The following is a 16970-nucleotide window of genomic DNA, read 5'->3' on the forward strand; positions in this document are numbered from 1 at the left end:
TGACATAGTTAAAAAAAAAAAAGGATTCCGACAGCACCAGCGACAAGATGGAATTTTAACACACGCACTGTCAGAACAATTTTTGAAAACAAAGAGCTTTTAAAAAGTTGTCTAAAGAGTATATTAGAGAGCAGCGGGAATGATTTTACCACAATAAATCAAGCAGAGACGTTACTGGGATATTTAAATAATGAAAGTTTCATTTATTGGCTTACATTCTTCGCGCAAATAATGCCCCACTGTGGCCCCAAAAATTTTTCGCCTGTGCCGCAGTTGCCCGCCGCAATTCACCGTTTCTATAAGTACATTCCTTAATTAAACACCCATTTTAAATTACCACGAGCCGCCACTGGGTATAACCAAATAAACAAAAGCAGAACAACAAGCTTACGTAGCAGCTATGTCACTAACTGTAGATTTTTTATTGAACATAGACACAAACACAAAAGATACATACCATACATGCATGCATATCTAGACCATGCTCTGTTATGTTTGAATTTCGTTTTGACTTGTGGAAACAAAATGGACATGGAGACAAAAAGAAATAGACTTCGAAATGAATAGTGACTCATCTAGATCTACAAACAAAAATGAGACTCTGCCCCAAATAGGTTTCAATGATCTCAATAAAGCCCTTAGGTGAATCTTTTGCATAGCAAAGCAGTTTAATTAAGCAGTTTAAGATGTAGAATAACAATAAGTCAATTGGTTGTATTATGACTGGTGTACAGGGTTATTCACTATATTTTGACCCCCTGTAAACTGCTTTATTTACAGAATTAGAAAAAAATGTAAAATACAAAAGTTATTCGATTTTTAAAATATGATTTTTTGACATATATAACATACTAGTGACGTCATCCATCCGGGCATGATGACGTAATCGACTATTTTTTTTAAATGAGAATAGGGTTCGTGTGCTAGCTCATTTGAAAGGTAATTCAATTTTCTATTCAGTAATATAAACATTAAGATAAATATTTATACAGGGTGTAAAAAAAATTTTAAATTAAATTAATTGACACAAAAAGAAGAATTTATGTAATTTATTTAATTTAAAATACATTTTAATGCTGTTGGAAAACAGAAATTAAAGTTTATTGCACAAATAAACATTGATTTTTGCTTAAATTCAATGTTCAAACTGCCAAGTGGCAGATAGGTGGCAGCTTGAACATTGAATTTAAGTGAAAAGTAATGTTTATTTGTTCAATAAACATTTATTTCTGTTTTCTGACAGCAATAGAATGTATTTTGAATTAACTAAATTACATACATTCTTCTTTTTGTGTCAATTAATTTAATGTTGTTCTGAAGCTATTTTCTTGTGGCATTTTTATAATCAAGTATATTTAAATGGGAAATAAGCCACAATTTTACCTAAAAATGATTTTATTAACGTTTCGACGCCCAAGTCGGGTGTCGTTGTCAAAATACAAAATAATACTAAATAAATAAAAATGTTGTTACTTAGTAAAAAATTCTTCTAATAATTTATTTAATCTGACTCATTTATATCGGCAATTCAGACACGTATTATACATTTTAAAGTAGACGACTTTAAAATGATATTGCCAATATTGATCAGTTGCGTTCCTGGGACGACTTTACTAAAAGATAGTTCATTCGATTACATGAAATCAATCCCAACTCAAGAATATCCGCCACAAAAAATCATAGCATGTAATCTGTCTTTAAAAAGACAACCAAATGCAACGGTGGCACTGAAATTCTCGCGTTAGAGATTTCATAGTAAATCACGAAGGAAAACCAGGAAAAACCTCGTGATACTATCCCGACATCGTAAGTATTTGGGTTTACATTTAGTTTACTCTCAAAACTAATACCAAATTCTGACTTGATATTTTAAATTTTAAATAATACTAAAATACTAAATATGTACTAACTCGATATGTTACTGATTTACTAATTGTGGTATTTTCTTTCTATTGACTTCCTCCTTTAATATGGGTAACCACATCCTACTGCATTCTACCGAGGAATTTGCGACACAATTGGTTTCATTTAGCATAATTAGAGCCGCTTCTTTGATTTTTCTCTTTTTACTATCTGCTTCTTTTAGGACTATACTTGAATCTTTCCACTGAACTCTATGTTCATTATCCCATGCGTGTTGACATATTTGAGATCTATCAAATTCTCTATTTTTTATATAAGACTGATGTTCATTTACTCTAACGTCTATTGGTCTTGACGTTTCACCTATATAAAATTGTTCGCATTCACAAGGTATTTTATAAATACAATTCTTTGTTCTTTCTTGTTCACTGTTAGGTTTAGTTTTAGATAGAATAGATCTCAAAGTGTTTGTTGTTTTGAATGTTGTTGATATGTTGAATTTATTTCCTATTGTTTTAAGTTTCTCGGATAGTCCTTTTACATATGGTATTGATATTTTCCTCGTATTATTTCTTGTGAATGTTGTAGGATCCCGTTCTAAGTTGTTCTGTTCCATTCGATCCAATCTTGACAATTCCTTATTTATAAACGATATGGGATAATCATTTTTTAATAAAACAGATGTTAACAATTGTTTTTCTTCTAAAAATGAATTTTCGTTAGAACAAGTAATTTTGGCTCTATCATATAAGGATTTAATGATTCCCTTTTTAACGTTGATGTTATGATTTGATTTGTAATTTAGATATCTGTTGGTGTGTGTTGGTTTTCTATACACTTGAGTCTCATATCCAGTATCCTTCTTTGAGACCAAAACATCGAGGAAAGGTAGGGTGTTATTGTATTCCTTTTCCATTGTAAACTTTATTGTCTCTTCTTGATCGTTTATAATATTCAGGAACGTATCCAACAATTCCGATCTATGAGGCCATATGGAAAACACATCATCTACATATCTCCACCATACTGTGGGTTTTAAATTTTGTTTAGGAATGATATTAGTTTCGAAATCCTCCATAAATATATTAGCCAATAATGGAGATAAAGAAGAGCCCATTGCGAGACCAAAATTTTGTTTATAGAATTCATTATTTAGTTGAAAATAGGTATTATTAGTACATAATGTCAATAACTCCATTATAGCTGATACATTTAATCTTGTCCTAGTTGTTAATGTATTATCATTTTCTAATTTCGTTTTGATTAAGTTTAAAGTTTTATCTAATGGCACATTTGTAAACAAACTGTTTATGTCAAAACTTACTAAAACATTATTTAGATTAAATTCAATATTTGATAATTTGTTTAAAAAATGTTGTGTATTTTTTATAAATGTGTCATTATTATTTGCAAATGGTTTTATAATATTTAATAAAAATTTTGATAGTTCACTACAAGGAGAACTGATGGTACTACAAATAGGTCTAAGTGGAATATTTGCTTTGTGAATTTTCGGTACTCCATAAAAATGTGGTGTCTTACTGTAATGAGGTGTCATTAATTTTCTTTGATAGTACGTTAGGTCATTTTTAAATTTGAATAAAGTTCTATAGATTTTGTTTTCCAGTGTCTTCGTTGGATCCTTCGTTAATTTGGTATAAGGTCCATTTGTAATTAGATCTGTAATTTTGTCCTCATATTGTACTTTATCCATTATTACAGTTGCATTTCCTTTATCCGCTGGTAGGATTGTTATGGAGTCATCATTTTTTAAAGTTTTTAAAGCTTTCATTTCCTCTTTGCTGATGTTCTGTTCAATTTTATTAGATTTTTCCAATTCAAGTTTGCATAGTACCCCATATTGTTCTTTTTCATGAGTTGGTAAACACTGGGATATTTTTTCTACTGCGCTAATTATGTCTAATTTTGGAATAGATGGATGAGTGACAGCATAGTTTAAACCTTTTGACAATACCAAATTTTCCGTTGCATTTAAATGTCTATTTGATAGATTGACAACTGTCGCTAATATGTCATTATTTCTATTTAAGTTATCAAAATTATGTATACTATTTTGTTCTAAAAGAATATTAAATTTATTTAAATGTATATTTCTTTGTTTCTGATATGAATTTTGATAAATTATGTGTAAACTAAAAATAATTCGATCAAAATCAGAATTTGATATCATTCCGTAAAGCAAATCTTCAATACTTACAATGTCTTGTTCAATATATTCAATATATTCAATATATTCAATATATTCAATATATATTGCTTCTGTCCATTCCTCAGGTAGTATTTCTTGTTCCCATATATTATTAATTAGTTTATGGATTTTCTCTACTAACTGATTTCCTCCAAATTTAATCATTTCAGCCCTTATGTGTCTGAATTGCCGATATAAATGAGTCAGATTAAATAAATTATTAGAAGAATTTTTTACTAAGCAACAACATTTTTATTTATTTAGTATTATTTTGTATTTTGACAACGACACCCGACTTGGGCGTCGAAACGTTAATAAAATCATTTTTAGGTAAAATTGTGGCTTATTTCCCATTTAAATATACTTGATCAATTAATTTAATTAAAAAAAAGTTTTTTGGACACCCTGTATAATTAATCATGTTAATGTTTATATTACTGAATAGGGAATTGAATAACCTTTCAAATGAGCTAGCACTCGACCCCTATTCCCATTTAAAAAAATAGTCAATTACGTCATCACGCCCAAATGGATGAAGTCACTAGTACGATATATATATGTCAAAAAATCATAATTTAAAAATCGAATTACTTTTGTATTTAACATTTTTTTCTAATTCTGTAAATAAAGCAGTTTACTGGGGGGTCAAAATATAGTGAATAGCCCCGTACAACTGATAACAAAAAAATAGACATCTATTCTTTTATTGTATGCAAAATATTACTTAAAAACTTATTTATCAGCAGTAAGATCAAATTTTGGTTTAAAAAGTATTACTCCCAGACTGTATGTATCTATATTTAAATATAAAGATATAAATATTCTAAAACGTGATCAATAACAACAAATTATACTTTAAATAGCCAGTATTGAGATAACACTCTAGTTAAAAATACATATTAGAAAATAAATTACATAAGACAAATTTTGCTCTTTAGAATGATAAACAATGTTAAAAGTTCACCAAAAATTTCTTATTCTAATAAACTGTATATATATTTAGTCTTGAAATTTAATAAGCCATTTATGCTTTGGGTTTTTCAAAAAAAGCATGGAGCTTTTTAAGATTCCAAAAACACTAATTCTGCACTTTGATTGCATTGGCCAAATTGTGCTGGACATGATGCTGAAAAGGCATGAAATGTCTGAAAATCTTTTCTGGCCATAATAATAAAAAGACTTCCAATATAACAAAAAAATATATTGAAATGATGGCATTTTCAGATGTAAGATGTTCCATAAGCATATAGCCTCCATAAACAAAAATACCATAAGAAAAAAATAAAAGAGAAGTATAAAAGCTTCTTTTTTGTAATTGAAGGGTCCAGGGGAAAACATGATAAGCGATATTTTGCTAATTTTACAGGAGAGCAAAAAAATGCTTCAAAACTAATTAATATGAAAACTGGGGTACTAATTTGTAATAATCATGGTTTCTAGGTTTACTAATCTTGGTAATAGGAAATGATATATATAGATACTAAACTTTGGAAACCATAAATATTTGAATATGAGTAGGTACCTATATACAGGGTGTTAGTAAATAAGTATGACAAACTTTAAGGGGATAATTCTACATGAAAAATAATGACAGTTTGCTCGATAAATGTATGTCTGCAAATGCTTCGATTCCGAGATACGAGGTGTTGAAAATTTTATCCCAAACTGCCAATTTTTTTATTGCTCTAAGACCGTTTGAGCTATGGAAATTGAATTTGGTGGGTTTTAAGAGGTAGTTATTGCGCATTTTTTGACATACAAATAACAATTTTGAATTCATCATTGGCGCACCTACGGGTAATGCTCTGAATTTTTTTAAAGAAAAAAATAGTATGCCATCGCCACTGAGGCATTTCAAATTAAAAATTATATTTGTATTCCACGTTTAATTTATGGTAAATAACCTTTCTTGTATTTTTTTCATATGGTGCATCGTTTTTATGCAAAAAAATGAAAGTAACAAACTAGAACAATAACAGAAAATATCACTAAAAAAATTTTAACTAGGTGCAAAGCTACAACAAATGTTCAAAATTACCTCATTTAAAAGTGACAGAGTAATTTTATATTCACCATTGGCGCGCTTATGGGTAATGGTCTGAATTTTCTTAAAGAAAAAAATAGTATGCCGGGATACGTCAAATTAACAATCATTTTTTAATTCTTCGTTCAATTTACGACAAAAAATCTTTCTTGTCTTTTTTTTTATATGAGGCTCGGTTTTTATACAAAAAAATAAAACATCTTAACCGGTCTTAACGCTTACAAAGTATTTGAAATAAGTTTCTATGCATATGGAATCTACCTCGAATAATTTGTAAGCGTTAAGATGTTTTATTTTTTTGTACGGCGCCTCATGAAAAAAAAAACGCAAGAAAGATTTTTCGTTGTAAATTGAACGAGGAGTTCAAAAATGATTTACTTATAATTTGACATATCTCAGTGGCGTAATATTTTTTTCTTTAAAAAATTTAGACCATTACCTGTACGCGAGCCAATGGTGAATATAAAATTCTGCCACCTTTAAAGGAGGTAATTTTGAACATTTGTTTTAGCTTTGCAGCTAGTTAATCTTTTTTTAGTAATATGTTCTGTTAGGCAAGCCGCACACCAACGAAACATGAAACGTAAAACATGAAACGTAAAACACGTTTCATGAAAATAAAACACGGCTAAACAAATCTTGAAGTCCGCCTACCAATGAAACGAGTGTGATTCATGCTCATAAAACATTTTTATTTTTGGATAGTTTCATAAATGGCCTTACGTTTATTAATTTAGCAGTGTTTTATTTCCATGAAACGTGATTTACGTTTCATGTTTCTTTGATGTGCGGCCTATTTGTTCTAATTTGGTATTATCATATTTTAGAGTTCTTGATAATGTATTAAGAAATCAAAAATATGTGCGAAGGTGTTTTAATTTTTTGCATAAAAACGATGCACGATATGAAAAAAACACAAGAAAGGTTCTTTACCATAAATTAAATGTGGAATACAAATATAATTTTTAATTTGAAATGCTTCAGTTGCATACTATTTTTTTCTTTAAAAAAATTCAGATCATTACCCGTAGGTGCGCCAATGATAAATACAAAATTGTTATTTGTATGTCAAAAATGCGCCATAACTACCTCTTAAAACCCACCAAATTTCATTTCCATAGCTCAAATAGTCTTAGAGCAATAAAAAAATTGGCAGTTTGAGATAAAAATTTCAACACCCCGTATCTCGGAAACGAAGCATTTGCGGACACACGTTTATAGAGCAAACTGTCATTATTTTTTCATGTAGAATTACCCAGTAAAGTTTGTCATACTTATTTACTAACACCCTGTATATACAGGGTGTTTCATTAATAATTGTCCATATGGTAACTGGAGAAAGCTTATTACAAAATACGAAGATTTAACCTAAAACACTTAAATAAAATGGGGTTCCTTACTGAGTTACAGGGTGTTTTATCTAAAAATTTAAAAATTAATTTTGCTCAGCATTTTAAAACTATTCGACGTATGCTTTTCATACTTGGCAAAAAGTGCGACTACTAGACACTCTACTAAATTATGATAAACAAACGTTTCTAGCTACTACCAGAGGCGTACGAAAGGAGATGGTGGATGGTTGACCCTTTTCAAATTCTGCGTCACTGGAGGAATTACTATTCTGGTGCCATTTTTAGATTCTACAATACTTTCTACGTAAATAATATACTCTTCATTGGTAACGATTAAGTCATTAGTTTTCGAGATATTTGAAGTTAAATATGAAACGGTACAGTTATTTTGATTAATTTATGATATGATTCATATGATTAAAATTTAAAAATTATTTGTACCCAGTACTTTAAAACTATTTGGCGTATCCTTATCATACTTGGCAGAAAGTGCATGTACTGTACACCCTACTAAATTAAGATAAATAAACGTTTCTATCTACTACCAGAGGCGTACGACAGGGGATAGTGGCTGGTTGACCCTTCCCAAATTCTACGCCACTGACGAAATTGTTATTTTAGTGTAATTTTTTGATTTTGCAATAGTTTTATGTAAATAATATACTTTTCATTCTTAGCGATAAAATGATTAGTTTTCGAGATATTTGAAATTAAAAATGAAGCGACACAATACACTGATTAAAATAACCGTGTCGTTTCATTTTTAACTTCAAATATCTCGAAAACTAATGACTTTATCGTTACGAATGAAAAGTATATTATTTTTATGGAAAGTATTGGAGAATCCAAAAATTGAACTAAAATAGCAATTTCGCCAGTAGCGTAGAATTTGGAAAGGGTCAACCATTCACTTTCCCCCGTCGTACGCCTCTGGTAATAGCCATAAACGTTTGTTTAACATAATTTAGTACCTTCTGCAGTACCTACACTTCCTGCCAAGTATGAAAAGGATACGTTAAATAGTTTGAAAATTCTAAGCAAAAATAGTTTTTAAATTTTTAGATAAAACACCCTGTAACTCAGTAAGGAACTACATTTTATTTAAGTGTTTTAGGTTAAATCTTCGTATTTTGTCCTAAGGTTTCTCCAGTTACTATATGGACAATTATTAATGAAACACCCTGTATATGAACTTGAGGCTCTATATATCCTTATACTTCTCAGAAGATATTGGCAGTAAACCCGTAAAAGAAACAAACACTAAAAAGTAAATAATCGTGTAGAAATGACAGGATTAGAACAGGGGGACTCATTGAACCTTATGCTCTTCAATTTAATCATGGATGAAATCATCCAAAGTATCAACAAAGGAAGAGGATACAGAATTGGAAACAAAGAAGTCAAAATACTCTGTTACCCAGACAAAGCAATATTGATAACCCAAGATGAAGGTCTACAAAGACTAGTCGTCAGATTGAACTTAAGAGTAAAATAGTTTAATATGATAATCTCATCTCAAAAAACTAAAATAGTAATCAGCAAAGAATCATCAGATGTAAAATAGAAATTGATGGCATCTAGCCCGATCAAAGAACAATCTGATCCCAAAAAAAAATAAAGGAAGGATGAAAATTTGGGAATAGGTAGTTGAAATTGTCTATTATTATATAAGAAAAAGTTTACAATTCTACATCCCCTCCATTTTACAAAAACGGAGGGAAATACCCCCCTCTCGAAGATGAAAAAAATACATTAAAAATAAAACCGGAATTGGATAAAATGACTAATTCTAAACAACTTTTCTTCTACAGAGTTTTTTCACTAAATCAATACTTTTCGAGTTATTTGCAGTAAATATGTTGATGTTTAACAAAATAAAACATGTTTTTGGACGGTTTTTCGGAGATAACTCAAAAAGTAAGTATTTTAGCGAAAATAATATTCTTAGCAAAAATATAGCCCATAAAAAATGGTGTATACATGAGGTCTGTAGATCCAGTAGAAGCAGAGTTGCAGCTAATGAAAAGTAGGTTCTTTGTCAAATTCCAAATCGAATATTTCAATGTGAAATAACCCAAAAAACGGAGCACTTTTAGGGGAAAATTCATTTTAACTTTTTTGAAGTGTTTAAAAAAAGGTTTATTTTTGTTTTTTAAAAAAACTTGTAATATTAAAAGTAAGTGAATTATGCTCAAAATATTGTTGGTCCCTTTTATTTAGTAGGAAAAATGAAAGAATACCCATGAACGAACATATAAAACACGCTGTATTTTCCTCTCACCGTGTCACACAAAAAATTGGACAATTTTCTTTGTGACAGGAAAATACAGCGTGTTTTATATGTTCGTCCATGGTTTATTTTTCCTACTGTATAAATTTTAACATTACCACTTCACAAGTTACTTTGTCTATGTATTATTTATATGATCTGTAAGTTTCACCGGTTCAAAGTGTTTCGTTTTGAAAAAGCTGTAGTTAAAATGGCTTGAACGAGTAACTAATCACGAGTTTAGGCAAATTTTTAACAGCCATAGCAAAACCAATTTTTGTCTAACAAGAAAACAAAAAATCAAAAATATTCAGCAAAGCAAAACGTACATTTTATTACTCTTTGAGATTTTTGGTATTCCTAATTGTTTTTAAGTTAATTCCATAAACAATTACGATTTTTTTCAAAATAAAACAAAAATGTTTTATTTTAAACTCAATTGTTTTCAAAACTGAGCACTTTGAACCAATGAAACATAAATAATATAAACAATACATAAGTAAAGTAACTTGTAAAGCAGCAACGATTAATTTTATTTGAGAAGCTAATTTAGAGGTGATTTTCGCCATTTTTTTACCAAAAAATAAAAGGGACCAACAATATTTTGAGCGTAACTCACTTACTTTTTAATGTTAGAAGTTTTTTTAAAAAACAAAAATAAACCTTTTTTTAAACAATTTAAAAAAATTGTAATTAATATTTCCCGAAAAGTGCTCCGTTTTTTGGTTATTTCACATGGAAATATTCAATTTGCAATTTGACAAAGAAGAACCTACATTTCATTAGCTGCAACTCTGCTTCTACTGGGTCTGCAGACCTCACGCATACACCATCTTTTTTAATTTTTTATAGGCTATATTTTTACTAAGAATATTTTTTTCGCTAAAATACTTACTTCTTGAGTTATCTCCGAAAAAACCGTCCAAAAACTTTTTTTTTGGTTAAAAATGAACACATTCACTCGCAAATAACTCGAAAAGTATTGACTTAGTAAAAAAACTCTATAGAACAAAAGTTACTTAGAATTATCTCAATGATCTAGATTCATTAAGTCTGATAAAATTATAATTACTTTGAATTTTTTTAACTTGGATATACCTAGTTATAAGATCTAACCTGTCTTAAATATTAAACTTATGTTTTTGTACTGTTAATGGGAGTTTCCCGTAAATAAATAAATAAAATAAAATAAAATTACTCATTTTATCCAATTCTGGACTTATTTTGAACGTATATTTTTTCACCCCTGAGAAAAAATTTTTGACCCCGTATTTTCCAATTTTTGTAAAATGGAGGGGATGTAGAATTGTAAATGTTTTCTTATATAATAATAGACAATTTCAACTACCTATTCCCAAATTTTCATCCTTCCTTTATTTTTTTGGACGTTTTCGTAAAATTTTGCGTTCCCTAATCGGGCTAATCAGTATTGAACAAGTAATACAAATAAAATAAATTGGAATTACACTGTCCAATACAAAACATACAAAAGTACAAAAAGCAAATAGACTGGCAGGATACCTTAATAACACTATATTTATGGCGAAACCTACATATTAACACTGAGATTAAGTCAAGAATTTATTAAGCCAGAGTAAGACCAATAATAACATATGTATCGGAAACAAGACCCCACACAGCAACAACACAAAGACTACTGGAAACAGCAGAGATGAGTACTGAGAAGAATTACAGGAAATATTTGAGAGATTGAAAGAGGAGTGGAGTGGACATAGAAGAAAATGTAACATAAAGTGTATAAAAAAACAAATGGACATTGAGTTTTTTTTTTATTTAACCTCCCAATTTATTTACAATCTGTAAAACAAGTTAGGTACAATGAGTAAATGTTATGACCACTAGGGTAGGTGACTTGGAGAAAATGATTCATTAATCATTTTCTTTACAAATATTTTACATAGATATAAAATTGTTTGTCTCTGGGAATTACGACACATATAACTAAACTCGCGATGGTAAATCACTAGGTGTATTTCGTCTGACTGGTTGTCTCATCAGGTTTTTGGCTAGTACATTTGGATGTTGTGTCAGTCTGTCTTCGTATTTCTGTACGAAGTTAGTAATTTCTTCTTTTACTGTTGCAATTTCTAGATCGCGTCTAATAATTGAGTAAGCAGAAAAAAAAAGAACTGAATAGCCACATAAGTAGAATGGGGGAGGCTCATGTGGCGAAAATAGCAAGAGATAAATCACCAATTGGCAGAAGAATCTGATGACCATGCAAAAGATAAGAGTGACATCTTCCATAGATGTATTAATCTGCCAATTAACAAGCAGAATTTGATATAAAGATTAAAAAGAAAAAGAATATCTATAGTAGGGGTGGGCAAATACTTTTAAGCACGGGCCAAAATGAAATTTTCAAAATGTCTCCCGGCCGGAGGACTATACCCAGTATGTACGCTAATGTTTTTGGTGGAGGTTTTTCTCTGCCCAAGAAATTCTTTTGACAAAAATACTATAAGTATCATTTTAAAGCATTTGGAGAAAACATTTGACTGTTAATAATAATAAATTGTCTTTCTGGTGTGTACATGCGAACAATTTGTTCCCAGTAAAATTACGAAATTTTTAATATGGTCCATTACATTAAGCCATAACAAGGATCCAGATAAAAAATGAATTTCAGAAATTCGATCAAGAATAGAGTAATCAAGAGCAGCTGTTTTGAAGATGAGAAAATTTTTGAGTAACCAAAGATTCAATCTGTAAATCTGATATCGGATGATAAAATGTTATGTCAAGTCAACCATCATAGATGAAATTCAAAGGAGGCAACTGATCTGGTATTGTCATGTACGACGACAGGCTGCCAAAACAAATTTTAAAATGGATGCCAAGGAAAAGAAGGAAGAAAGGAAAGCCAAAACAATCCTGGCTAGGCGGCATTCAGAAGGCAATGTCGAAAAGGAACCTTCACCCTGACGAATGCAATGACAGACGAAGCTGAAAACTGACAACTGAAAGGCAGAGAACACTATAAAAATCTGGGATAATAATAAAAATGTTATGTCCACTCTATTCTTGTTTATTGGATTGTTAATGCTGACTTAATGAAAAAGCTGCAAGCTTTTGAGATGTGGCTTTTTAGGGGAATTTTAAAATACCATGGACCGATCATATTACGAACGAAATGGTGTTGCACAGAATGGAAAAGGAACAGAGAACTTTTGACCATCATTAAAAGGAGAAAGACAGCAAGGAGAAAGGGCACATACTTAGAAATGATAACGCAAGTAAGTTGTTGTAAGTTGTTGCAGCAGCCGATTATAAAGGGTAAAATCGAAGAAAAGGGGTCCTGGAAGACGACAAATACCCTGGCCGAAAAATATTCACAACTGGACAGAGTTAACACAGACGCTTTTAAGAAAAGCAGAAGATAGATATTCATTATTTATACGAACACTAATACTGTTGATTTCAGCAAAATCGCATAAAAGAGATTAAGAGCATAGGCGCAAAATCTCGGGCCAATGCTTTTTAAATGCATTCATTTTTTTCAAATCCTGAGAAAACTAATAAATATTTTTGAAAAATTACATTATTACTGAGGGCCCAAAGTCCCTTAAAATAAACAAAAAGTTTCTTTGAATGATATATTTGAAATTAAAAATCATACTAAATTTTCTCTTTTTCTTTTCACCTCCGTAATAAACATTATAGAAGTTTTGAGTGACTTTCGACCCTCAGTAATAATGTAATATTTCATTCTGCATTTAAATTTTTCAAAAATACTTATTAGTTTTCTCAGGATTCGAAAAAAAGTTAATGCATTTAAAAAGCATTGCGCCTACGCTCTTAAAAAAAATTGCTGCGGGATTTCTCAATGGGCCGGATAAAGTAAGCAAAAGGACCAGATCCGGCCTGCGGGCCGGCTTTTGCCCACCCCTGATCTATAGTGTTTTCTTAATTTAAAATATATTTCATACAAAAATAAAAAATGTGAATTAGTATGCTGCTAGCATATTTAGTGTAGCAGAGAAAGATACAGTAATACCTCGACTTACGCTACCCGACTTACGCGAACCCAGAGTTACACGATTTTTAAATCTTGTTAATTAGTCATTTGAGCGCCACACAATCGCTCGATTATCGTTGAAATAGAATTACCGCCCACATATTATTGCTCATCCAATGTAGATGTTTGGACTTTTCGCACGAAATCAGCACATCACTAGAATTTATTTTGTACATATTAGGTATTTACTCAGTCCAGATCTCAGGCTGACCTCAATATTTTTACTACACTGCGTTCAGAATGCAAAAAAGTTCGGGAGGTTTGTTGGTCTCAGTATATCTCATTGATGGATATTGAACTCAAATCAAATCCTAGATACTTTTGGAGGTACATAAAGGACTTAAAAACCAACCATTCTCTTCCCCAAACAATAATATACGGCGAGGATAAAGCAAATGATGGGCAAGAGATTGTTGATTTGTTCAAAAAGTACTTCCAAACAGTGTACACCCCAATTAACCCAGAGAACAAACTAGACCTTGGTACACCCACAAATATTTACCAAAACTATAAGTTTTCGGATATTTCTACAAAAGAAATATACGAAAAAATATCTCTTTTACCTAGTAAAATTACCCTTGGTCCCGACGGTGTTCCAAGTAGCCTGTTAAAATATTGTGTATGTACCCTTGTGGTCTTGTGGTTCCACTAAGTTTATTACTTAATAAGTCTTTAAGATCCTCAATTTTTCCTGAAAAATGGAAGGATAGTTTTATCACGCCCATCTTTAAAAGTGGGAACAAAAACGATGTTACGAACTACAGGAGTGTATGCATTCAATCATCACTTCCAAAATTGTTTGACAGTATTATCAGCGACCAATTAAACTGGATGTGTCGTGGGTTAATAAATAAGAATCAGCATGGCTTCTGTTCAGGTCGTTCAACTCTAACTAATCTGTTACCTTATCAATCAAAAATAATTAAAGCTTTGGAAGAATTCAAGCAAGTTGATGCAGTTTACACAGATTTTTCAAAGGTTTTCGATCAAGTAGACCATAATATTTTTCTCAGGAGATTATTTGATATAGGGTTTGATGTTTCGGCTGTAGGTTGGATCAAAAGTTTATTGTCAGAGCGTAGACAGATGGTCAAAATAGGTGCTTTTAAATCAGATGCAATATGTGTAACTTCTGGTGTTCCCAAGGGGGGCACTGTTCCCCAATGTTTTTCAATCTGTTTGTGGACTCAATTTTTGATTGTTTTGAAAACAGTGAAGGTCTCGCTTTTGCTGATGATTTCAAAGCCTACAGAATAATGAATTGCCAAACTGATCAACAACTGCTGCAGGACGATCTTGACAGATTAACGCAGTGGTGTCACATTAATAAATTAAACCTAAATATATCAAAATGTTGTCTAATTAGTTTTTTTAAGGTTTCCAGAAAATATGACACTTCTTACGAACTGTGTGGGCAACCATTAAAAACTGTATCAAAAATAAAAGACTTGGGAGTAATTTTCGACAAAAATTTAACATTTGTCGATCATATTAACTCTGTCACAATACAGTCATCCAAAATGTTGGGTTTCATTGTGAGAAATTGTAGACATTTTTCTGTTGACACTGTCAGAAGCCTTTACTCTTCATTAGTCAGATCTAAACTTGAGTATGGATCAGTGGTGTGGTCTCCTTACCAAGCTGTCCATAAATATACTGTAGAAAAGGTTCAGCATAAGTCTCTACGATTTTGTGGATTCAAATTATATATTGGGATCTCTGATCATAATTATTCAATTTTGGAAAAACAACTGAATTTGAAAACACTTTCAGAAAGGAGAATCTGTGCTGGATTAAATTTTTTGCATAAAATTGTTACAGGGAAAATTGATAGTGCTGAATTGTTGGAGTCGGTTAACATTGAGATTGTCACATGAAATAGGAGACATAACTACTCTTCTTTTCATATACCCTATCATCGAACAAATTATGGTATGAATTTGCCTATAGAAAGATACTCGAGATATGTTAACCAACTTCATTTGGAAATATTTGATATTTCTGAGAGTGGGTTCAGGGCTCAATTTAATAGAATCAATTTCATAGAATAATTAATACTTTAGTTTAGGGTAAAACTTTAATTATAAATTTAGGGTTGTAATGTTAATTGTTGGTTTTTTGAACATTGTTGCAGGTTGAAATATTTTTGTTGTTTTTTAGTTATATTTTTTTCTCAATCTATTACATACATCTTACATTTTACTATTTGTTAATTGTAACTGTTAATGGGGTTTTCCCGTAATATTAATAAATAATAAATAAAAATAAATAATTTAAGATTTGTGAAACATCAAAGACTGTCATGATTGGGACATGTCCAGAGAAAAGGTGATAGAAAAACAAGAAAGAAAATATTACAATGGAAGCCCCTATGAAGGCAAAAAAAGGAAGGGCCAGAACAAGATGGTTGGATGACATAGAAGACAGTCTGAAAGCCAAGAATATAAGACAATGAAGGAGGAAGACACAAGAGAGATCTGAATGGATGGACAAGCCAGACAGGCAAATATCCATCCAGGGGTATGTTCATTTATACTAACCATAGTTTAAAATAAAGTTATCGTAAGCATAAACTTTTACAGGCAAAAGTAATTTTTAAGAATGTACCTCGAAAAACTGTAGTGTTGGTTCAATCATCATTTGAAGTGTCTCCCTCTGTTCTTCATTTAAAACATTTGGATAAGGAAACATTTGCTTGGGCTCCAACTGCCCACGGAATATATTCATCACAAAAGAAGCACTTTCATTACTATGAGTTGGTTGAGCTTTTTCAGAAGTTTGAACAGTCTTATTATGTGTTGTAGAGGTAGATATACATCTGAAAAAAAATGCAATATTTATTTTTAAAAATAATTTTAAAATGTATTAAAATTACCTTGGCAATAAAATACTTTGTACAATTTTTTGCTCCTTGATACCAGTTTTAATAACCGTTCGCAACATCTTTGAATTATGACTATAATAAAAATAAATTTCTAAAAAATAATGTGTACAATATAAACAATTATTTTACACTCAACAAATAGGTTTTTATGTGTACTTTGGTCTTTAGTTTTTGATGTTGGCAAAATTGGAATTTGGACTTTGGACCTTGAACGAGCCGTTAAATACCGCTATGAATTCCACGATTTTATTGGTTAGAACTACCCACGTGATATCTGTGTTCGTATTGGTCAGAGAATTAAGCAATAAAG

The 16970-nt window shown here is 30.7% G+C and overlaps 1 protein-coding gene across 1 annotated transcript in view; it reads right to left on the reverse strand.

The window, feature by feature from the left end:
- The window catches only part of LOC126893250 (very long-chain specific acyl-CoA dehydrogenase, mitochondrial), a 49933-nt gene extending 33067 nt beyond the window's left edge, over positions 1–16866 (reverse strand). The window contains exons 1-2 of the mRNA XM_050663236.1: positions 16652–16866; positions 16384–16594 (exon numbers count right to left, since the gene is read on the reverse strand). Coding sequence (XP_050519193.1) covers positions 16384–16594; positions 16652–16719 — 279 coding nt within the window. The 5' untranslated portion in view covers positions 16720–16866. The remainder of the gene's footprint in view (positions 1–16383; positions 16595–16651) is intronic.
- Positions 16867–16970: the final 104 nt, after the last annotated feature.

Source organism: Diabrotica virgifera, chromosome 10 (genome assembly GCF_917563875.1).
Source record: "Diabrotica virgifera virgifera chromosome 10, PGI_DIABVI_V3a".
Lineage (NCBI taxonomy): Eukaryota > Metazoa > Arthropoda > Insecta > Coleoptera > Chrysomelidae > Diabrotica > Diabrotica virgifera.